At 37.3% G+C, this 24,169-nt stretch overlaps 1 protein-coding gene across 3 annotated transcripts; it reads left to right on the top strand.

The window, feature by feature from the left end:
- The first annotated feature begins 216 nt into the window (after window positions 1-216).
- Window positions 217-22,014, top strand: GORAB (golgin, RAB6 interacting). Of its 3 annotated transcripts, none has more exons than XM_058540093.1 (5): window positions 217-617; window positions 9,039-9,393; window positions 11,071-11,172; window positions 13,321-13,461; window positions 20,215-22,014. In XM_058540093.1, exons 1-5 carry the CDS (start codon window positions 557-559, stop codon window positions 20,672-20,674), a joined length of 1,119 nt encoding a protein of 372 aa, XP_058396076.1. In that variant the 5' UTR covers window positions 217-556; the 3' UTR covers window positions 20,675-22,014. The 3 variants fall into 3 exon arrangements, with proteins under 3 accessions (XP_058396076.1, XP_058396078.1, XP_058396077.1); XM_058540095.1 differs by lacking the exon at window positions 217-617 and adding an exon at window positions 10,097-10,215 and having other exon boundaries at window positions 9,310-9,397; XM_058540094.1 differs by lacking the exon at window positions 217-617 and having other exon boundaries at window positions 9,335-9,397.
- Window positions 22,015-24,169: the final 2,155 nt, after the last annotated feature.

Raw genomic sequence — 24,169 nt, 5'->3', positions numbered from 1 at the left:
TGTTCCTTCTCAATTAAAGGCCCAAATCTGATCATTCCCTCGAGTCAATCCGCAGGATGATTCAGAAGCACAGTTTTGAAAACAACCTCTTCAAGCCAAGAAGCACACCCCTCCAGGCACGTCAGGTAGAAGACGCCGCCTCAGTGAATTTCCAGAAGATCCCGACAAGCAGTTCTGCCCGCCCTTTTCCGCCACTGACTCGTAGCCACTTCCCAACTGCCTGTTTACCTCCACCCTTATCTCCGTCGCTGTTTCCCCCCTTATCTCTTGAAGTGACTAACCCACGAGACCAGGAGACAAGAAGAGAGAGCAGAGCCAGGTCAGGGGAAACGAATGTCCGCGAGGCCGAGACTTCCTCAGGTAGTTTGCCCGGCACCGCCGGAGGCAGCCTTGAAGGGAGCCGGACCCTGCTGCACGGGAGAGTGGGCCTTGTGTCCAGAGCTCCACGCGCTGATTGGTTGTTCGGCCGCGGCCAGGGAAGAACCCGGATGTGCCTGGGTAGCCGTGTTGGCAGTGCGGGCTGTGAGGTGTGGGTGTTCTGGGGGTGCCTGCGAGGATGGCGCAGGGTTGGGCTGGCTTCTCTGAGGAGGAGCTGAGGCGACTAAAGCAGACTAAAGGTAAGGGAATGCGGCTGCGGATGTTTAATTCTTGGATCTGTGAAGGGCAGGGGGCGGGGCTGCAGCTTTTGAGGGGAAAGGGGCGGGGAAGAGGGGACTGTGTGTGGGATAGAGGAAGGAGCAGTAAGTGGGAGGACCGGACTGAGGGGGGCTCCGGAGGTGGCCGTAGCGGGAGCCGCCGCGGGAGGGGCGGACCCAAGGTCTGGGTTCTACTTTTAGAAAGAGAGTCCCGGAGTCCATTTCAGGGAGTTGATCTTTTCCTATGGGAGGAATGGGGCTTGGGAGAGGAAGCGAGCCCACAGCCTGGCTGTCTTCTCTGGGAGGATTGCTGCACAGATCAGTGTTTGGAGGGTTGGGGTCTGGGTAAAGGAAGGAGGAGGGGAACACACCTTATTACAGTAGTGGTGAATTTATAGAATGATGGGGGAAAAGGGAGCACAGGGATTCTGAATAAACGCAAAAAGTTAGTGCTTTTCATAATACTTCTGGAGGCTTGCATTCACTTCTGGTTGCCAGATGATTTTTGCGGTTCTTTCCAACTCTTGAGAGTCAACAAACCAAAACGGTCTTTGGGAGTTTAGATGTGACTCTATCTATCTATCTATCTGTCTGTCTGTCTATCTGTCTATCTATCTATATCTACTCACTTCCATGTAAGCTAAAATTTTGTGCTTCCCCCTCCAGTTTTATAGAATAATCACTGAATGGACTTGTACTATTTTGTTATCTTTTAATGAAGGAATTAAGTTTGCTGATACTTGGTGAGAAAGTCTGGGTGATATAAACTGTACTTTGTGGTTGAAATTTTGTAAAATCCTGTCTGGTAATCCTGGTAGTGCACACCACTTCTGTGAGTTTACACCATTCTTGGTGCCATTACTTACACATTTTACTTTGGGAGAAAATTAAATAAGCCCTGCCATGCCTTTTTTTAAAGTTTGTGAGAAAATTGGATGTTGCTAAGGTGTGCCTGTGCATTTTTAGCATAGATGTGAGAATAATCTGGGGCTGACAGATGGAAAAGGAAGTAAATTAGTAACATAGGGCAAGTGTAGATTATATAGATGGAGGAAATTTTGACTGGTCTAAAGGCCTTTAAAAACTATTATCATAAAAGTTATACTAGTGTATAATTAACTGACTGTCTAGCTTGGTGTTCTTAAATTCTTTTGCTCTGTGTTTTCAACATGCGTTCACTTACTCAGATGTACAGAGTATAAGTATCCCTGCTTCTGCTCTGACCGGAAGTTACAAGTATCAGCTTCTGCATTAGGGATGCTAAGATGAACAAGGCATCATTCCTGCCTTCAAAGAACTTATAGTCTGGGGAGGAGACAAACTATTATATAATGTGATAGATGTTGTACAAGAGCTTACTGCAGAGCTAGCAGAAACCTCACTGTGCTGGGGGTTGGGTGGAGCTTGGGAAGATTTCAGAGATTATATGTTAGCAGAGGTGAGTTTGCCAGAGCAAAGACTTACTGTAGAAGTCTAAAGTAAACAATAGATTAATTATGTAGAAGTACATTTCTAAATATCACTGCAATTTGGGATAGAGGGCAGAAGGACCTTCACTTCAAGGCCTGTCATTTCATAGTGAGATGTTAGAGCATAGACACCAACTCACTAGTCTATGTCCACTTTGAGGACAGAGAGAGCACGTTAGCATCTTTGTGTACTCATAGCCAAACACGATGATTGGCATATAGATCTCCCAGCTCTGCCTCTAAGTCTTTTCTTCTTGGATTTCTCATATATAGAACTAGAAGAGTTGGATCTTTACTTTTTAAGACTCCTTCCAGCTGTTCTCCAATCTTAAAAATAGAATTAATCTATGAAAATGGAGTTGGTTGCTAAGAAAAATAAGGACACTAATACTCTAGAGAAACCCATATGTGCATGGGGGAAGGTCAAGAATGTTCTTAGCACTCTTGTTTATAGTATTAAAAAGCTGGAAACAAACCAAGTACCAAATTTCATGGAAAACTCAGTTGGAATTTTGATTGGAATTGCATTGAATCTTTAGATCAATTTGGGGAGATTTGACATCTTCGCATTAACACTACCGCTAACATGGTACATGTCTTCATTTATTTAGATCTTCTTTAATGTCTTTTTTTTTTTTTTTTGGTGAAGAAGATTGGCCCTGAGCTAACATCTGTGCCAGTCTTCCTCTATTTTATTTGTGGGACACCACCACAGCATGGCTTGATGAGCAGTGTGTATGTCCATGCCTGGGATCTGAACCCATGAACCCCAGGCCGCCGAAGCGCAGTGCATGAACTTAACCACTACAGCACTGTGCTGGCCTCTTTTTTAATATCTTTTAATAAAATTTTAGAAAATTTCCTGTAGAGGGTTTGAACACCCTTTTCTTAGATTTGTTCCTAGGTACTTGATAATTTCTGGTATTGAAATATCTTCTCTTTAATTATGTTTTCCAAATGCTGCTGCTATATGAAAACTATAAACAAGCCAAAAGAAAAATTGACAGAAGACATGAATAGCTATTTCTTAGGAAAGGAAATATAAAGAGATGCTTGTCACCACAATGAGCAGAGAATTGCAAATCAAGAGCACAGTGAGATGCTACTTCATACCCATTTGATATACAGAAATTTAAAAGTCTGGCAATGTTATATATTGAAGAGAGAGTACATCCACAGGATCTTATACATTACTAGAGGGAATGCGCTTTGGAAAGCAATTTGACATTTCTTAAAGTTATACTTTATGACCCAACAGTTCTTAGATAATATCCAAGGCAAATTCTTGTATATACGCAAGAGGAGACACAACAGCAATATTCACAGAAGCAAAAAACCTGGAACCAACATATGTCCATCAGTGGAAGAAGATCAGTAGACTCTGGTTTATTCACACAATGGAATATTATACACCATTAAAAATGAATGACTACAACGACATGAATAATATGCGTGAATATTGGCAATATATTAAGTTAAAAAAACATTATGTACAGTACAATATGCTTTTTATAAAGTTAAAACAACTAAATAAAAAGAAAATTTTTTAGGGCCGGCCCTAGTGGCCTAGTGATTAAGTTCAGTGCCTGGATTTGGTTCCCGGGCGTGGACCTACATGGCTCTGTTAGTGGCCATGCTGTGCTGGCAGCCCACATACTAAAAAGTAGAGGAAGATGGGCACGGATGTTAGCTCAGGGCGAATCTTCCTCAGCAAAAAAAAATTTTTAAATAAAATTTTTTAGAAATATTTGTAGAAACGGTATGACTTATAAAAAGCAAAGGAAAGGAATGATCAACACGTGATTCAAATGATGCTTGTCTTGGGTGGAGAGAGCAAGGCTTAAAGGATATAGAGCAGAGATCACAAACTCATAGCCAACAGGCTATTAATTTGGCCCAAAAATATGTTTGTCTTTTCAATTTTTTTCTTTTTCTCTTTTGGATTATCTAATCTTTAAATTTCTTTTTAAATTAATAGTGGTGATAATCATTAGTGCTGTTTGCCAGATACTTCTAGTTCACTTCTCTTCCCATTATATTTCTATTGCCCTTGTTTTTGGGTAGGACCAAGTGCTAGTTCCACATTGAACTGTGAGCAGAAGTGTTATGTCACTACTGGGTCAGAGCAGTTAGTTGCTAGAGCAAGACCTTCCTGAGCTCTGTCTTATCCCTGCCATGGAGGCTAGTGACACTAAATGGTGGCTATACAGTCAGCCTGGAGCCCTGAAAGACTGAACACCAGGGCCCCTTTACTGACCTTCAGTTGGTACATGGCATTAATGAGAAATAAACCTTTGTTGTTTAAAACCACAAAGATTCCAGAGTTCTTTATCCGATAGCATAATCTAGATTTTCTTGATTGATACAATTCCCTACATTTAAAAATCAGGATATTTTACATAGAAATCTAAATTTTTATGGTGAAAAATCAAAATGTCTGGTAACACTGACCTAAACTTTTAAATGACAGAAGCCATTTTTAATGGCTAGAGGTGGCTACGGATTGTTCTCTTTAAATTAGATTTGTTCTCCTTGGTTTACCACAGTCTCTTTGATATTTGCAGCCCCCAATATAAGTATCAGAAACAGTATGTCCCAGTTTTTTTCCCTAAAGACTTTATTTTTTTAGAGCAGTTTTAGGTTCACAGCAAAATTGAGAGGAAGATAGAGATTTCCCATATACTTCCTGCCCCCACACATACATAGTCATCCTCATTATCAGTATCCCCCACCAGAATGGCACATTTGTTAATAATTGATGAACCTACGTATTGACACATCATTATCACCCAAGTCCATAATTTACATTAGGGTTCACTCTTGGTGTTGTACATTCTGTGTGTTTGCACAAATGCATAATGACCTGTATCCATCATTATAGTATTGTACAGAGTATTTTCACTGCCTTAAACATCCTCTCTTCTCTATTCATCCCTCCTCCCTTCTCCCCAACCCTTAGTAACCACTGATCTTTTTAGTGTCTCCATAGTTTCCCATTTTCTAGAATGTCATATAGTTGGAATCATATAGTATGTAGCCTTTTCAGATTGGCTTCTCTCACTTAGTAATATGCAGTTAAGTTTCCTCCATGTCTCTTCATGGCTTGATAGTTCATATCTTTTTAGCATTGAATAATTTTCTGTTGTATGTACCATAGTTTGTTTATCCTTTCACCTACTGAAGGACATCTTGGTTCTTTCAAGTTTTGGCAATTAATAAAGCTGCTGTGAACATCCATGTTCAAGTTTTTGTGTGCACGTAAGTTTTCAGCTTCTTTGAGTAAATACCAAGGATTGCAGTTGCTGAATGGTATGGTAAGAGTATCTTTAGTTTTGTGAGAAACTGCCAAACTGTCTTCCAAACTGACTGTACCATTTTGCATTTCCACCATCAATGAATGAGAGTTGCTGTTGTTCCACATCTTCACTAGCATTTGTTGTTGTCAGTGTTCCAGATTTTGGCCATTCTTATAGATGTGTAGTGGTATCTTGTTGTTTTTATTGGCATTTTCCTGATGGCATATGATTTGAAACATCTTTTCATATGCATATTTGCTATCTGTATATTTTATTTGGTGACGAGGTGTCTGTTAAACTCTTTGGCCTATTTTTTAATTGGGTTGTTTTCTTACTGTTGAGTTTCAAGAGTTTTTTGTATATTTTAGATGATAGTCCTTTATCCGATGCGTCTGTTGCAAATATTTTCTCCCACTCTGTGACTTGTCTTCTCATTCCTTTGACATTGCCTTTTGCAGGGCAGAAGTTTTTAATTTTAATGAAGTCCAGCTTATCAATTATCTCTTTCATGGATAGTGCCTTTGGTGTTGTATCTAAGAAGTCATTGCCATACCCCAAGGTCATCTAGGTTTTCTCCTATGTTATCTTCTAGGCTTTTGTAGTTTTGGGTTTTGCATTTAGATCTGTGATCCATTTTGAGTTAATTTTTGTAAAGAATGTAAAGTCTGTGTCTAGATTTATTTTTTTGCATGTGAATGTCCAGTTGTCCCAGCACCATTTGTTGCAAAAACTGTCTTTGCTCAATTGTATTGCCTTTGCTCCTTTGTCAAAGATTAATTGACTGTATTTATGTTGGCCTGTTTCTGGACTCTCTATTCTGTTCAATTGATCTGTTTGTCTATTCTTTCACTAATACCCACCATCTTGAGTATGGTAGCTTTGTATTAAGTCTTGAAGTCAAATAATGTCAGCCCTCCAACTTTGTTCTTCTTCAATATTGTGTTGGCTATTCTGGGTCTTTGCCTCTCCATATAAACTTGAGAATCAGTTTGTCAATATGTACAAAGTAACTTGCTGAGATTTTGATTGGGATTACAGTGAATCTATAGGTCAAGTTGGGACAGACTGACATCTTGACAATATTGAGTCATCCTATCCGTGAACATGGAATATTTCTCCATTTATTTAAGTCCTTGATTTCATTAATCAGGTTTGTAGTTTTCCTCATATAGATCTTGTACATATTTTGTTAGATTTATACCTAAGTATCTCAGTTTTTTTTGAGTGCTAATGTAAATGATATTGTGTTTTTAATTGCAAATTCTACTTGTTCACTGCTGGTACATAGAATTGACTTTTGTATAGTAGTCTTGTATTCCGCAACCTTGCTATAATCGGTTATTAGTTCCAGGAGTTTTTTGGTCATATGTTCTATTTTTAAGGGCCTGATTTGTTTAATTGAGAGTTTAAAAAATTAGTGTTTTTAATTTCATAGGTAGGTTTGATGAAAATGCAAAATAAAATGGAAGTTGCATTACTTGGGGCCGGCCCATTGGTGTAGTGGTTAGGTTCACGTGCTCCTCTTTGGCGGCCGGGCTTCGCATGTTCAAATCCCAGGCGCAGGCCAATGCACCGCTCATCAAGCCATGCTGCGGCGGTGTCCCACATACAAAATAGAGGAAGATAGGCACAGATATTAGCTCCGAGCCAATCTTCCTCAGCAAAAAGAGGAAGATTGGCAATACATGTTAGCTCAGGGCAATCTTCCTCACCAAAAAAAAAAAAAAAATGGAAGTTGTATTACCAAATTACACAGGGACTATTAATTCAGCTAATGAGTGTAACTGGGAGGTAAGCAGGCTCAATGACATTTTCTGATGATGTGAATAAAAGCTCAGTAGCCAAGGATAAGTTCCTGTTGCAAGATAAAGGAGGCTACTTTGTGTTTCTGGCTCAAGTCAACAATAATACAGACATACCTCAGAGATATTGCGTGTTTGGTTCCAGACCACTGCAATAAAGTGAGTCACATGAGTTTTTTGGTTTCCCAGTGCATATAAAAGTTATGTTTACATTATACTGTAGTCTGTTAAGTGTGCAATAGCATTATGTCTAAAAAAAAATCTGCATACCTTAATTTAAAAATACTTTATTGCTAAAAAATGCTAACCATCATCTGAGCCTTCAGTGAGTCATAGTCTTTGCTGGTGGAGGATCTTGTAAAACATACTATCTGCGAAGCCAAAGCGAAGAGCAATAAAATGAGGTGTGCCTGTGACATTTTACCTTTTTTGTGTGTGTGTGTGAGGAGGATTGGCCCTTAGGTAACACCTGCCAATCCTCCTCTTTTTGCTGAGGAAAACTGGCCCTGGGCTAACATCCATGCCCATCTTCCTCCACTTTATATGGGACGCCACCACAGCATGGCCTGACAAGCAGTGTGTCGGTGTGTGCCCAGGATCCGGACCGGCGAACCCCAGGGCACCACAGCAGAGCACGCACACTTGCACCACCGGGCCGGCCCCCATTTTACTTTTTTGATAGTATGTCCATCTTTTAAAAATATTTTCTTTATGTATCTCATTTAATCCTCACACCAACTCCATGAGTTAAGTAGAGCCCGTAAATTTTCAACCAGTTTGACAGATGAGGAAACTGAGGTAGGAAATAATTAATTGACTTGCCTAAGGTTACTGAGCTGGACAAAAGCAACACAGAACTGTGACTCCAGAGCTTTTAACTCTCTTTTGGGAAATTTAAATAATAAGTTTGTGTTTCTTCGGAGGTCACTATGCAGAATTTAAAAGCCCTATTTGAGTTCATTTACAAGAACTTATAATTTCATTTCCCAGGCATTTTATAAAGAATACCATTTATAGATCTTATTAAATATAGTATGAATGTGAGTCAGATTCTTCAGTTGTCTGCCTTACAAGCTTAACGCTGGCATGGACAATCCAAAGAGTATAATAGAATTATTATTATTTTGTTTTTAATGCTTTTTAAAAAAATTTCTCCCAGTTGTTAATCTTCCTCTATTGCTTTGCTCAGGCTGCTATTAAAATTAGCTTGCATACATTGCTTAAAGGCTAACTTAGACTTCAGGAACACAACCTTGCACTGTTCTGGAAGATGAAAGAAAACAAATTAGGGTTAACTAGCGTTCCTAGACATAAGAGACTTCATTCAGTTATACTTTGTCTATAGCGTCTACCTGTGTATCAAATTGTCCTGAGGTCTGTTAAAATTTAAGGAAGGTGAAGCCCATTTGAAAACTCAACCACCATTTTATTTCAAGAGAGCAGACAGAACCATAAATCAAATTTAAGACATTTCAAAGAATTCATTTGTCTACCTATTTTGGTCAAATTAGTTGATTCTTTTGACAATTATCAAGTCAAGTTGAAAAAGGAACCTTGCTTTGTATCCTAAAGGCCTAACTCACAGACAAATGGACTTCCCTGAAGATCAATTGGGAGCTAGCACAGTTTTTGTTAAATATTAACAGTATGTTCGGAGAACTGTTGAAACTCTACAGGAAGATGGCCGTTTTCCCCTGGGCTTTTAAGATAGAAAAGGGGGAAACACTCTTTAGAATTATTATCAAAGTTTAATGTTGATGCATTATTTTCTTGGAGAAATTATAATTATTTGCTACTTACACGAGGAATTTTCCTGCATTCTCTTTTTTGTATTAGATCCATTTGGACCACAGCGGCGTCTCCCTGTGAAGAAAAGTCGACAACAACTTCATCGAGAAAAAGCGCTTCAGGAGCAAAGCCAAAAACTTGGACTTCAAGATGGATCAACTTCATTACCTCCAGAGCAGCTGCTTTCTGCGCCAAAACAGAAATTTAATACTCAAAAACCACATTCTCCCCCTACTCCTCCTAGTGCTCTTACACTCACCTCTCCTGTTGGGGATGGAAAACCACAGGGTACTGAAAGTCAACCAGGGGAGCTGGGACTCGAGAATTCCCATGATGGTCACAAAAATGCTGAGGTTCTGCCTCCAAAGCCAGATTGCAAATTGGAGAAAAAGAAAGTGGAATTGTTAGTAAGTCTATATATTGTGAGGCTTTTTTCCATTTAACCTTTTTTTCCACACTGGGCTTTGAAGCAATAATAGTTTTAACATTTTCTCTATTTTGTATTCTAAGCTAGAAATGTAATGAATAAACTATTGAAAAATACCTACCACTTAAATATATTTTAGCCCAGTCAGTGTTAGGCATTTTGTATGCTTTTATGTCATTTAGTCTTCACAACAGCCTCACGATGCGTGTTCATTATTTTCACTTTACAGATGAGATATCTTGGACTCAGAAGAGATAATATATTCCCAAAGTGAATACACAGCTAATAGGTAGCAGAGTTGGGTTTCACATAGAAGTCTCTCTAGATCCAAAGTTTATGTGCTTTACACTTATTCCTCCCCAAATTGAACCCATTCTTCAGCTTCCAGACTGCATCTCCATTGGCCCAGGAAAGGGTACTTGTGAAGAGACATGAAGGGGTAGTCAAAGGAAAGAGTGTAGGAAATTGAGGGCATTAATTAAGTAATTCAGCTGCATCATTAGTTTTTTTCTTTGTTTAATGTGTTTGCATTAGAAACCACCTCCAGAATTTAGTTTAGTCACATTTTGTAGAAATTGCCATTCCATGACTTGTGAATTCTTACAATCAGAATTTTTATTATATAGCTTTTGTTTTTATATCTACTTTTATTTGTTTCCTCCTGATTTATCACTCATAGGGAAGAAAGGATGGCAGTAGTAAACCACCACGGCCTCTGAAGGAGAGATGCCCTGATCACAATAATGGTTAGAGAAAATCCAGGTGTCAATGTTGCAGACCATTTGGGATAAGATGCTGGTAAGCTGGCACTAAGGCATCTGATGAGGAGATGCCTGCAATAGTAAAAATGAGAAAGGACCAGTGCCAGCACTAAGGTGGAGGCTGTGGGAATGGAGAGAAAAGGGTAACTTTAGAAGCTGTTACTAGGTCTGGGAGTAGAGATTTTTGATGTAATAGCTGTAAGAAATGAAAATAATAGGAATAAATAGCTTTATCATTACCTTGTTTAATTTGAGTTGACATCAAGTTCATGAATTTATGGGAAATTTTAATATACTTCTTTCAGACTTAGATTAGAAGACAATTTATGTTTTCAGATCTTTGAAGTTTTTCTTTAGCCCAGCATTTAACTCTTAGCTCATAATGTTTCACTCTGTTTAAGAATCTTTAAGAACTGGAAAGAGGTGAGCAAATTGAAAGAAAATAATGAAATAAACATTGGTTGTTGTCCTAAAGGTGTTACATGGTGGCAACTTTCATTATAGAAAACCCTAAAAGCTATGCCATGAGGTTAGCTACAGACCAATTTATTTTGCTCTCCATTCTGCATATAATACATAGTTAATTTACACAAGTTTCCTTGTACTCCTAAAAAAATGCCACAGTACTCTTGCTTCCAGTTTGTGGGTTCCTAGATTATGTATATATAATGGATTTCAAAGGGCCAATTTATGTAAGCCTTCTTTACTTCAAATCATAGTCTTTGTTCCTATGAGAGCAAAATAATGAGCTGCAGATGGGTTCCTTTTAAGAGGACTTTTGAAAGAAAATATACATAATCTGGGTGATTAAATTTTATACTTTAGGGGACAGACTGGTAAGGTGTGGGATGGTGTTTCAGAAACTCATTTTTATACTTTTTTTGCTCCCTAGGCAAGAAAAGTCTCGTTGGGAAGTTCTTCAACGAGAACAACGGCTAATGGAAGAGAAAAATAAACGTAAGAAAGCTCTTTTGGCTAAAGCTATTGCAGAAAGGTGAGGCACCTGAACCAGGAGAGGTTATCTGTAACCTGCAATCAGCTCTGTCATGTTTTATATTTATTTTGCCGTGTCTTTATTCTTATAAACTGACGTTTTCTCTACAGCCATTCCTTTTAAGGCTAACTAAACAATTTATGCTTTATAAATGGTAGTGAAATTCCAGTGTTAATTTATTAAGGAGGACTTCTTAAGCATAAATCATATTGAATTTATGAATACAGGTGCTATTAAAACTTAAGGATCAGCATTAGTGTTTTCAGTTTTAACCATCTACGCATTCATAGAGGAGTGGTAAATAGCTATCAATATAAGTAAATTAGCAACAAATGCAAGTTTTAATTTTGACGTAGGGAGGCCTTAATCATCTGACATGTAGAGGAATGAGAATATCCCACGTAAGTGACTTACACTCTCACTAATATTAATTGTGTTTCCTATCAACATTTTTCTTAAATAACTTGCCCTGCCCCCACTAATAGAAGATCCATGGTTACTTTAACCTTTTACCAGTGACTCAGGGTCACTGTTATGAGCACTCTCCCGTCCTGTGTGCGATTCAGTTTTCCTCTCACCTCTGCTGTCAGTTGAGCAGCGATCCCTCTTCCCCTACTGCGTGGTACTGGCTTCAGACAGCAGCATTCCCATTTGAGCCACTTTCCCATCCCTTACCCACTCTTTCAGCCTTTTTAGTGTGCTGTGGCCTTCAGAAACCAAGCTTAGTCAATAAAGCAAGGATTGAGAATAGCGAGAACTAAATGCAAGCAAGATTCAGTGGCATTTTCTTTTTAGATCTCCAGAAAAGTCTGGCAAAACTATTATTGATTGAAGCTGGCCTGTTTGTCACAGGGAGGGGAAAGGATGGGGATGGAGATAAAGGCAGGTGGGTACAAGAGCAGTTCAGAATTTATCTGCCAAAGGGATATATGTATTTGAAAATAGTAATTTTTTTTTCTTCTACTGGTATAGCTTGATCTTTCATGAAGCATGGGAAATATGCAGCTTATTAAATTTATTATGTTTCAAGGAGGAAAAAAACAACGTGATTATTGAAAAGCATTTTAGTAGTCTTCAATTTGGAAGAGGTTGGGGAGGCTGTTTGCTGGGGATTTTACAAAAAGATTTAGAGGGTCAGCACTTGTTCTTCTCTATGTGCTTTTGATTTAAGACAGACAGCAGTGATGTAGCCAAAAGCATAAGGAAATATAACCTGATTAGATTATTAATAAATGGACAGAAGTACTTGAAGTGAAAGAATCATACTGTTAAATTAACTTTTGTAAGCAGAAAACAAGGGTAAACGCACAATGGATTAGAAATCAGGAGAATGTAAGTTGCGATATAGTGATTTTATGTGAGAGTTTTATTTTTCTGTGAGAATATGTGTGAAATTTTGAAATGAGTGAAATCATGATTAAAGGTTGGCTTTTGTATTTGTTTATTCTGTTTCTTAATTGCATAATATACTTCGGGGTGGTGAGGGGACTGAGAGATGATGAGGTTGGATGTGCTTTTAAACAAGGAAAAAAAGAGAGTGTTTGGTTTTGAGCCCCAGAAAGAAGAATTTTGAGGACCTGTAGTTTTGCCTGAAGAACAGGAATCAAAGCAGTAAAAGTCTGGAGAAATGAGTCCTAAGAAAGTTAAAGCCAAATAGATGTTTTCAGACATATAAAGAAATGGTGTTTAATGTAGGCATTTGTTTTGGTGTCCACTGAGTATTAGCCAGATGAAAATGGGCTTAGCCACAAGAATTTAAGGCTGGAAATTTGGAAAGCTGTGTTGGGTGTTTCAATGTAAAGAGAATACAGTTATATTCTTTTAGTGCTTATTTTCATCTTTATGGAATGAATATAGACTGTAAGAGAACTAATTATTGGTATTTTTTTAATCTTTTTCCCTTGTGTATGAAAATAATATATGCTAACAGAAAATTTGGAATAATAAAGGAAGAAAGCACAAATGCAGTCTTAGAGATGTATCAAAATGTTATCAACATTTCAGTTTTTCTGTTTTTTTCTAATTTTGAAAAATTATACATTATAATCATATTATATATGCAATAGCTTGCTTTTTTCATTTATTTTGTGTATGGATACATGATCTTAAAATGTTTTTATTTTTTCACTCATGTTCCTGATTTTCTAGATCTAAAAGAACTCAGGCAGAGACCATGAAACTAAAGCGGATCCAGAAGGAGTTGCAGGCTTTAGATGACATGGTGTCAGCTGACATTGGCATCCTCAGGAACCGGATTGATCAGGCCAGCCTCGACTATTCATACGCTCAGTGAGTTGGGAAAATTGAACTCTGAACAAGGAATCCAGTTTAATTAATGTTTATTGCTAGCTGGGCCAGGAGCTTTAATGTATATCATCATTTAAGCCTGGTAACAACTCCATTAGGTGCTGTATTTCTTCCTGTTTTATACTAAATCAAGTGTCTCCTCTTCTTTAAGTCTTCCTTAACTCTGCTCTACCTATTAACCATATTCATGTTCCTATTAGAGCATTTCTTGCATTATTTATTTACATTTTAGTCTTTCCTGCTAAACCATCAGATATTTAATGTTTGGGACTCTTTAAATGTCTAAATGACTTGCCCCAAAACTGTTATTCTAACATCAAGTCTATGCTCTTTCTATTAAGAAATTTTCATTATCTGAGATGGTCCTTAGGGATTAGCCTTGTTCTCATTTCAGTTTTCATCAAAAAATGATCTAGTTTATTTTTTAAAAGCCTATGAGTATTTTAAAGAAAATACCACTCTGTCTTGAAAGCTTGAAGTTTTTTTTTTGTTTTTCTTTTCTTTTTGATTATACTCTGTATAAAATGGTTTGCTATCATGTGTTTCCTTGGTTTCAACCATTGGCATTTTTTTAAAGAGAAAAAATCATCATGGAGTATTTTTTAAATGAAATAACACATGTAAAGAATTACATGAACTTTGCAGATAGATAAAAGGGCAAAAAATTAAGTCCAATTTCAGGGTTTTCAGTCCTTTCAACATTGCTTTAATCATCCTGGTTTGTCTTTTTTCACAAGAGAATGCTGTGTTAATAACTCAGTTTTGCATCTTTCTCTGTAACACTAGAAATCAATCAGAATGCCTCATTAGAGCAGGGTAAACCACGGCATCAGAATGTTTATATAACAATTTAATAAAGCGGAAATGCTTGATTGTGGTTTTTAATTCACTGTTTATTGTTTAAGAAAGAGGTTTGTGGTGTCCTTGTGATTTTTGTAATTGTTGTTTGACCATATGCTGTTAGCTTAACGGGCTGCCTTTATTAATTAACTGCCTAAATTAATGCCATCAGTAGCTGATAACTGGACTTTCCAGATTTCTATTAATAAGGTCATTAAGGAGGTAACCAAGATTTTGTTAAGATTAAACTAAGCCTAGATTTTTAGCACATTCTAGTCTCTGTAACTTAAGTTTGCCAGAGGAACATTTTTATACCTTTTTACCCCTTTATATAAATAATTCAGACTATTTTCTAGCTACCTCACCAAAAAAATCATCTGATTATATTTTATTTCTGTTCTAGAGAAGGCTGGAGAAGGATGCCTTTGTAGGTTGAACATTATGTAAGAAATGGCATAGTCTTAGCCTTTAGAGAACCACAAAGAAGGTGGGATTACTGGTTAAAGGAGAAAACATCCATAATATGTAAATATTTTTAATGAAATGTTAGTAAATTGTTACATAGTAACAAAATTTTCCATGGTAAATTTTTACCTCTCTTAAACTAAAGATGATATTGACATATAGTTGTATGTGAATATGCATATTGTATGTATGAGGCTATTTTTAAAAACCTAAGCTCTTGAGTTAAGTCAAAGAGAAGCCACAGACAATTGTGACTAGAACCAGGGTTGTATCTTGTTCATGCATAAGATTAAGACAACATTTTCTAAATTTACATCTCTGGTTATTGAGAAATTATAGATTAATGATATAACATTATGGTCTAGATTTCTATGGTAAGGTAATCCCCAGGGCAGTCAGTTTCTATGGGAGATTTCCTTAATTTTTTTTTTTTTTTTGTGAGGAAGATCAGCCCTGAGCTAACATCCATGCCAATCCTCCTCTTTTTGCTAAAGAAGACTGGCCCTGGGCTAATATCTGTGCCCATCTTTCTCCACTTTGTGTGGGATGCTGCCACAGCAGGGCCTGACAAGCGGTGCATTGGTGCACACCTGGGATCCGAACCCGGGCCGCCAGCAGCAGAGCGCGTGTACTTAACCGCTACACCATGGGGCCGGCCCCGCCTTACTTTTTTTTTTAAGTAAAAATACTATCATGGTTCTATAGTACCTGGTACAGTGCTATGTCCACAAAAGATTCTTGGATACTGAATAGGCCAGAGTTCGCTTTAAAATTGGCTTTTGTAGAGCCATGTCAGGGTAGACACCTCTGAGGAGACCAGCACTTTGAGTGAGGCAGCTTAAGAGAGTTGTTGCTGCTGCTGTTCACAGCTATGATTACAGTGCTGCCATATGCTGTGCAGACCAGCTTGTCAAACTGAGTAGCTGCGTGTAGAACATTTCTTTAACCTTCAGTATACCAGGAAAACAATTATCACTATTTGCCATCTATGTTTAATAGACACTCTCATACACATATACACGTATATACATAAATATTTTGTCATTTTATGAATAATTTACATAAGAATAAAAGACACTGTAGAAAACAACTTTATTAAAATTTTTAATAAGAATGTAAGCACAGCAGACCTCTTTGTATCAAGTAATGTTTGGCTCCAAACATTTTAAAAAGCTGAAAGAATGTACTTGTGTCCTTTCATCAACACAGGATAGTCCAAGTACTTGTAAAATATTTTGTGATTAAGTTCTTCCTGTTGAAATTATTAACTCTATGAGAATAGCATGTTTCCTTTTTATCCTCAGAAATAGATTTTTCACTCATTGATTCTTGAATTTGAGAAAATTCATCTAGGATGTATTTTTCTGAAGACATACTCTGAGATTTCACTTATATGATCAGTTTTACTATCTAGAATCTAGACTGTCTTGTCTCTGCATTTGTATTGATTTCCTAGGCCTGCCATAACAAATTACCACAAACTGGGTGGCTTGAAACAACAGAAATTTATTCTCTTACATTTCTGGAAGCCAGAAGTCTGAAATCAAGGTGTTGGCAAGGTTGCTCTTCCTTCAGAGACTCTAGGGAGGAATCCTTTTCTTGCCTCTTCCAGCTTCTGGAAGCTGTGGGCATTCCTTGGCTTGTGGCCGCACCACTCAGTTCTCTGCCCCACAAACACATTGCTTCCTCCTTTTCTCTCTCAAAACTTCCTCTGCCTCTTTTTTAAAAGGATACATGTGATTGCATTTAGGTCTCAACTGGATAATCCAAACCCCTCTAAAAATCTTTAACTTAATCACATCTTTTGCCATTTAAGGTAATATTCACAGGTTCTGGGGATTAGGAAGTGAATATCTTTGGGGGGTCATTTTTTAGCCTACCACAACATTCATCTTTTGATTTGTCCAATAACTGCAAAATGTCTTCATCTGTCAGTTTTCTTTACTTTGCCGTTATGGGCAGAAAATGAAAAATATTAATTTTCAACTGTGTTCAGTGAAAGCCGAGAGCAGATTACAAATATCATATTTCCAGTCTTCTTTTATACCTTCTTGAAAGGTAATGTAATACATTGAACAACACGGTTAGGAAACTAAACGATGATGATTTATTTCATTATAGCATCATCCTTTTAGGTCATTTCATCATTTTCTGTTTTCTTATTATTTTAATTTTTTTAGCATAAATGCAAATAATTGATGAGTAATGAGGAAGTAATTCCTAGGGTGATGAAATGGCACAATGTTTCAAGATATAGGAAAAACAGTATCTCAACAATCTCAAAATGTATTTTAGATTTATAAAAGGGTCCAGTGTAGCCATATAGTAATTGCAAAATAGTTTTATTCTATTTTTTAAAAATATAAGTAAATTTTCTCTTTGTTCTCTGGAAGACTTCTAAGAAAGGATAAAATCATGATATGTTGATCCTTAGAAGTTCGACCTGCTCAGAAAAGGAACTGGAAGACTAAAAGTGGATCATTGGAACCTAACGGCATGCCAAGGGTTAATGATTGAGTTTTTAAAAAATTTCAGTGATACGAAAACCAAGAGGCAGTTTCTAGAATCCTTTAAATAACATTCATTAAATCATTCACTGTCCCTTTAAAATAGCAAAATTATTCTATGATTACATTTCCAGTTCAATTCATCTTACTGTGCTATGTATAATGGTCTTATTATTCCATTCCAAAGTATGTCATCATACTCTGATTTGGTATTATCCACCTGACCCCCAGGCTCATAGTACAGTTTGTGAAACTAATCAATATTTTAAACATAAGTCACTCTGTACAAGAATATATATGCATGTTTCTGGCTGGAAAGACTTTAAATAAATAAACAAAATGCAAAATCTTTAGTGATTTATCCAGGGTGAAAGATCAGTGGAAGCCTAGGGACCTATTTGGAAATTTTAATTTCAACTCAGCATTCATGAGCCCAGTCAGTAAATCTTTACTAACTTTGACTGGCTGAGAGAGACCACAGACTTGCAGAGAAGGGATGTTTGAGTGGGAGGAAGGGGCAAGGTATTCATATATCTATAGAGAATGTTGTCAGAGTTCTTAAGCTTGGTGTAAGAACGTTCATAAACAGGATATGTTATAAGTGTGGAAATAAGGGATGCAGATAGATAACAGAGCTCCTTTAGAACAATTCTTTTAACGTGGGAGTAATTGAAAAACAGCTAGTTTTCTCATATGTTTAGCAGATGACGTAAAAATATGAAATATGATAAATTAACATTATGTAAATAAGAGTTTTCAAATAGAAACACAGGTCCTTAAGTTTTACATAATTCTAATTTTAGATACATGTTCAGTGATATACTACCAGTACCTTTTGATTTGGGTGGTCTGAAGGGGAAGTTCTGTTTCTTGAGTGCCTGCCAGGCAGTGGGCTAGACGCTTGCCTTATTTATACTGTTTAGTCCTCAGCACTCCTATGAAATGTTATCATCACCATTTTACAGATAAGCCAGAAGTCAGTTGAAGAAACTCCCTGGAGTCACTGTACTAGAATTTTCAGCCATTGCATGCCTCTTCTCCAGCCCCTTCCACGGGAACCTTGCTGTGTTTCGTACTCATGATCCTGACCTTGGGGCACACCTCATCAACAGAGATGGGCTACCGACTCCAGAATATTTAATCCGTAGGCTAAACACGGGTTCATGGCATGGCCTGGTGCTAAGAGCTCTGTTTAAATTGATATGAGCCACGCCAAGCCAACGCAGGTCCTCCCTCTGGAATTTTGGAGTTGGAACACTGAGAGATTGAGGGGAGTGAATTTGAGGTAGAGCCACAGCTGGTGGCCGTATTGGGCTGTAAGTATGGTAGGAAAGCTGAAATGAGAGAAACTGGTTTCTGAACATTGAAGAGAATAGGCTTTGATTCTGATGACATGCCTGTGAAATTGCCTCTTGTGTCCTACAAGAATTTTTCACCTGAGCTACTTTGACTGGGTATCTGTTGTTTACATCCAGAAAAGGCCTTGACCAAAACAGGTACACACATAGTGATGGCAAAGGCAGGCTTTGAACCCTAGTTTCTCTAAAGTCAATGCCCTTGATTTTTTTTCACTCTATTTCCTTTCGTTAGGAGATATACCTGTTTCTTTTTTGCTATAACTCCAGTACTAGAAATTGCTTACTGTTGAGTTGATGTAGGCAATCATAACAGGTAAGGCAGCATGGCCTTCACAACTGTTAGCAGTAATTAAATTGAATAATTAGTTGGTAAGTGGGGATCAACCTCTTTTCTTGGCAAAAAGAAAAGCAACAAATTATGTGGAAAAGGCAAAAGACAATGAACCGATATATGATCACTTTTCTTTTTGTATCACCCTAATGCAAAAGAAAAAAAAGGAAGATCACAGGGTGATCCCCCCATTAGAGTTATTCTACTTCAAATAAGACTGGCATTACCTGTCTATGGAGTTTATGTATATGTAAATATATAGAATGTCCTAATAAAAGTTTAACAGTAGTCTTTTGTTGCAGAGTGGAGAGGGTAAGAATGGCTTAACCCAGGGATTCTCAACTAGGGGCAGTTTTGCCCCTTAGGAGACATTTCGTAATGTCTGGAGACATTTTTGGTTATCACAATTAGTGGGTGCTACTGGCAGCCAGTGGGAGAAAGCAAGTGATGCTGCTACGCATCCTGCAATGTACAGGACAGTTCCCCACAGCAAAGAACTATATGGCCCAGTTGTCAATAGTGCCAGGGTTGAGAAACTCTTCCTAAACCCATCCTGAAGTTTTCTATTCTGTGTGATGTTTACTTCTTGCCCTCACCCAGTATCATTTTGCTGGGTGTTCTCTGTCCCATTTATATTCACCTCCCAACCACTGTCTGTATCCTTCTCCATCAAAATTTTTTTCTTTCCTAATCCATTAATCAAGAGATACAGATTTTCTATTTTCTCTCTCTCTCACTGTTTTACCGCTCATAAATTTACCCAGTTGTGTATTGGAGCTAGCTTGCACTGCTTCATGAAAGCAGATTTTGTGTATCTCTTCCCAGTTCTGCATTCAGTGATGTCACGTTGATAGCTTGAAATTGGTCATGGTGGTAGTATTTATATTACAGAAATTGACAAGCACTACTAATCAGGGCTCTCCCCCACTGGAGCTAGCACACCACTGAATTAACCCTCCTAGCTTGCTTTTATTCAAGCACACCCTTGCAAAGAGGAATGCAGAAGAATGTTGTTATATTAGGAGAGTCCAAATGGGGATGTTTTAGAAGATTTAGCAGCAATAGCTTAGTTTTTCTGACGTGTAGACAAGTGTTCCTAAAGTATTGATATCTATGTCTTCATTATACCTTTTTTCCCTCCAATTTTGGAATTTAATTATTGCTTCTAGGCCCTCCTTTGAATATCTTCCTCAGTGGAAAACTAATGGACCAATCTTTCTACCTGTCTCTACAGGAAACGGTTTGACAGGGCTGAAGCCGAGTATGTTACAGCAAAGCTTGATCTACAGCGTAAGACTGAGATTAAAGAGCAACTCACTGAACACCTTTGTACGATCATACAGCAAAATGAGCTCCGCAAGGCCAAGAAGTTGGAGGAGTTGATGCAACAACTAGACGTACAAGCTGATGAGGAGACTTTGGAGCTTGAGGTGGAGGTGGAGAAATTGCTGCACGAACAAGAAGCAGAAGCAAGGAAACAAATGGTTCATTTAGAGAGGCCACTTCAGTCTTCTGGGGAAAGTGTGACATTAGGATTTGCTAAAGAGAACAAAAAGCGTCCGGAACAAGCTGCTTCCCCAAAGGTAGATGAACAATGTGAAAAGTCCAATAGCATTCCCGTTCTTAATCCAGACTGCCCAAATCAAGAAGTTGAAACTACTGTAAATGACATTTCAGCTGCTCTGACCACGTGACGTGCCAGTGTTTGTTCTTTTCAACTAATAAGGTATTCGGTAAAGTAAACTTTCTGTTGTAGATTATGCCATGACCTCTGATAATAAATGCCTCTTTAAAACAGCATTAATTTTTGAATTCATGATTAGTTTAGTATAACATGTTTGACCCTTCTAAAGTCTCAAATTATGATAATTTTATATATAAGGGCAAAGTACACCTTGACTTTGGTCCAGTTCATTCCGTGTACCTTTATTACTGACGTAAACAAGTAACTGAAGAAAAACTACGTGGCTAAGAGTATTTTTAGACAGACAAACAGAAAAGTAAAATGAAAATGATACTCAATACCTAATCGGACTCATTTAACTTCTCCTGGGAGAAGTATTGAGATTGAGAGTACTGTTTTATGTGATCAGTAAAGGGCCTCAAAAATTAACATGGAAAAGAGACAGAACAAGAAATAACTAACAAAAGTAGTAGGTTGAATTATCTATTTGGATCTTACTAAAATTACAAAACACAACTTGGAAATTGCAGTTCATGTAAAGAAAGAGACAACTTAAGCCGACATTACTTTTGTCTTCAGTTTGCCTTTTAAATGGCTTTAGTTTACAACCTGAATTTTGGTTAGTTGATACACACACATACTATTTTACTGTTAATATATTGTCTTTAATCAGCACATTGATTAAATTTAGACAATGAAAACATTTTTAGAGTGAGGCTGAAAATAATATAGAAAACCTTATTGCTATTTTTGATTATCAAAAAAATTGATATATTTTTTTCTAAAGTTATTGTAAGTATGTGTTTTCTATGTTGGATATAAATTATCCTGTCATAAGGCATTTAAATTGTTAAAATGATGATTTTCTTATTACTTTAATAGTTTGTTAATTACCATCACTCATACTTGACCGCTACATTGTGCTATATGTGAATATGTAAATAAATATTGTAGTTTTGTCACAAAATCTGTGACTATTACATTAAATTATGATCTATTTCTCAGGAATTCCGGAAGTACAAATATTGCATTTTAAGTCTTAAAAAAAGAACTATAAAAGAGGATAAGGACAAATGTAATTTTGTATTCATAATAGTTTCTGAAAAAGTTGGGAACATCCTATTTTTAAATGAGTTTGTTTGAGGGTATTATCTTCTAGTGATGTGGATGAGCTTTGTATTTTTGTATTATATCATTTGAGTTGAGATTATAGCTTTCCATTACTGACTTCTCTAAACAGAGGCATTTATGTAGATAGTCATGTATTTATTTATGAATGTCATACATAAAAATTGAAAGCTTCAGTGTCCAAAACGCTCATTTTTCTAAGGAATAAACAAGTCTAATGCATTTATGATGTGGTCTTGCAGTTGCCTTTTAAAAAAGTTTCAAACAGTTTAGTATGTATTCTTAAGAAGTTTGTGGAAATAATGCATTCTGGATCTTCGTGTGGTAGAGACAGTTATCTACTTTTGTATGAGCCTCTGTTACAGAAACTTCATCAATAAATGAGGCTCTGTAATATTGTACCTAAGTACAGGTACAGGTAGGTACAATCTAAGTCTTAGTACTTTAAGTACTTGATCTTGTAAGGTATATGGAGAAATGAGAACCATGAAATAAATGAATTGGATGGGACCTCAGAGATCATCTGATTTAATCATCCTATTTTACAGACGAAGAATTTGAGAGCCGGAGATTTCCCTTATGGCATGTTGGCCAACTGGCTCATTTTAGTCTTAAAGTGCTAGTAAAGTTGCAGTTCTAAACTCTTGATGTGTTTCTTACATCTATCAGGCCATGAAGTTCACTACATCCCTCCACTTGAAAATTTGGCTTTATAATCCATGCAGGGATTATGTTTGTGCTTGTGAAATGCTTTCAAATATGTCTATAAAAGGTCCACCAAAACCATTCCAGTATTTTGAAAAACTTACCTTGCTTGGCTTCCCCAGCTTGGTATCCAAGTGCTCAGGTGATGATATAAGTGACAGAATTATATTGCATCAGCTTTGTACAAGGCAGCTGTATCCCATGTGCGAGAGGAACAGGAGCAAATTAATGAGAAACGGGGCCTCATTGGTATGAGGACCATATGCACTGGCTTTTCCAGGATAGCCCTGATATCTTTTAAAATCGTAAAATAACATTCAAAAGATTTCTGATATCTAGACTCACAAATCCGCAATAATTGTTAGTTTCTGTGAAGGAAATTATTGGTTCAAAATCACTGCCATGAGTTTATTGGGGCATTTTGTAGGGCTGTTACTCTCTGGTGTTAAACTCCTCTCCTCTTGCTTCCACTTCTCAAATAGAGCATAAGGTTATCAGGGCTCTTAATCACGTGATATGTCATTTAGGCGTTAACTACTTTGTGTTATCCCACTTGTTCTGTTTAAAAGATAGTCTTTACGAAGTTGTGGTAATTTTCACTCTTTATCTTGAAAAAGCATACTTTTACTTGGGTAAACTTGAATTCTTGAATTTAAGAGTTCTTATACGTCGATTCCTTACTGCTTTCTTTAAATTATAGCCATTTTCGTAGGTTTCAGAGAAGCAGAATTTCTTAAAGCATGGTTCTCATTGCATTTAAAGTAAAGACAGAGTTTTTCACTTGTATAATTCTACTGAATTATAGCAATTGCAGGTGGTAAATCTTTGCACTCACTGACACACAGCTGGTTTCCAAGTCAGATGATAAAAATCTCTGATTGGAATTCCTAGAACATATTTCATTGCTGGATTGGCATTTGAATTATAGAGTAAAAACTCAGCTATAAACCTCTCTCATTCTTTGTTTGGATTTAGCAACATAGTACTCTCAAGGAGCTTTATCTAAGTATTCAGCAACTTCCTCTTCCGAGGCATTGGCACAAAACGGACTCAAGTTATTCTGACCCAGGCCATTCCCAGTGACCTTTGTAAATGATGTTTTTGGTTTTGTATTTCTAAGGAGCCAAGTCAGCATTTTAAAAGGCCCTGATAGATATAATTCAGTCTGCCAGACAAGACCTGGGGCCACTCTGGACCAGGGTAATTATACCCCTACTCAGCATAGATCTACCCCAGGCCTGACTTGAACTGCTCTCTGGAGGGAGGAAGCAGGACACTGTTCTCCAGTCTGCCTTTACCTTAATGTCAGGCTGGTTTTGCAAGCTCCTAATCCCAAACAGCTGTCTTGAAAATGCAACATCGTCTCTTTATGCAACTGATTAAACAACTGTATGTAGCTACATATATGGACAGGGCTATGTAAGAGATACAGGATTTGTGCCTTTTGTCCTTAAGAAGCTTATAGTCTACTTGAAGGACTAAGATTTACACTCATAAAACAAAGGCTAGTACATACTGTCTTATTAATGGGAGGCAAGTAAGTGATTGGAACACTGAACGTGGATGCATCCTCTAGAAGTCCCCAATTTTTAGAACACTTCTAATTTTAAATATTCTATCCAGTTGTTTTGCAATCTGAATGTATCTAGGACCTGCCATATCTGTCAGTTTG

Source organism: Diceros bicornis, chromosome 4 (genome assembly GCF_020826845.1).
Source record: "Diceros bicornis minor isolate mBicDic1 chromosome 4, mDicBic1.mat.cur, whole genome shotgun sequence".
Classification (NCBI taxonomy): domain Eukaryota; kingdom Metazoa; phylum Chordata; class Mammalia; order Perissodactyla; family Rhinocerotidae; genus Diceros; species Diceros bicornis.
The sequence above is the reverse complement of the archived record's forward strand: the minus strand, read 5'-3'. Positions and strand labels throughout refer to the sequence as shown.

Bases quoted from the DNA above. Each gene is read 5' to 3' on its own strand.
- GORAB (XM_058540093.1), top strand. From the start codon at position 557: ATGGCGCAGGGTTGGGCTGGCTTCTCTGAGGAGGAGCTGAGGCGACTA. The intron at 618-9,038 runs GTAAGGGAATGC...TTTTTGTATTAG, and splicing joins GCGACTAAAGCAGACTAAAG to ATCCATTTGGACCACAGCGG. The intron at 11,173-13,320 runs GTGAGGCACCTG...CTGATTTTCTAG, and splicing joins GCTAAAGCTATTGCAGAAAG to ATCTAAAAGAACTCAGGCAG.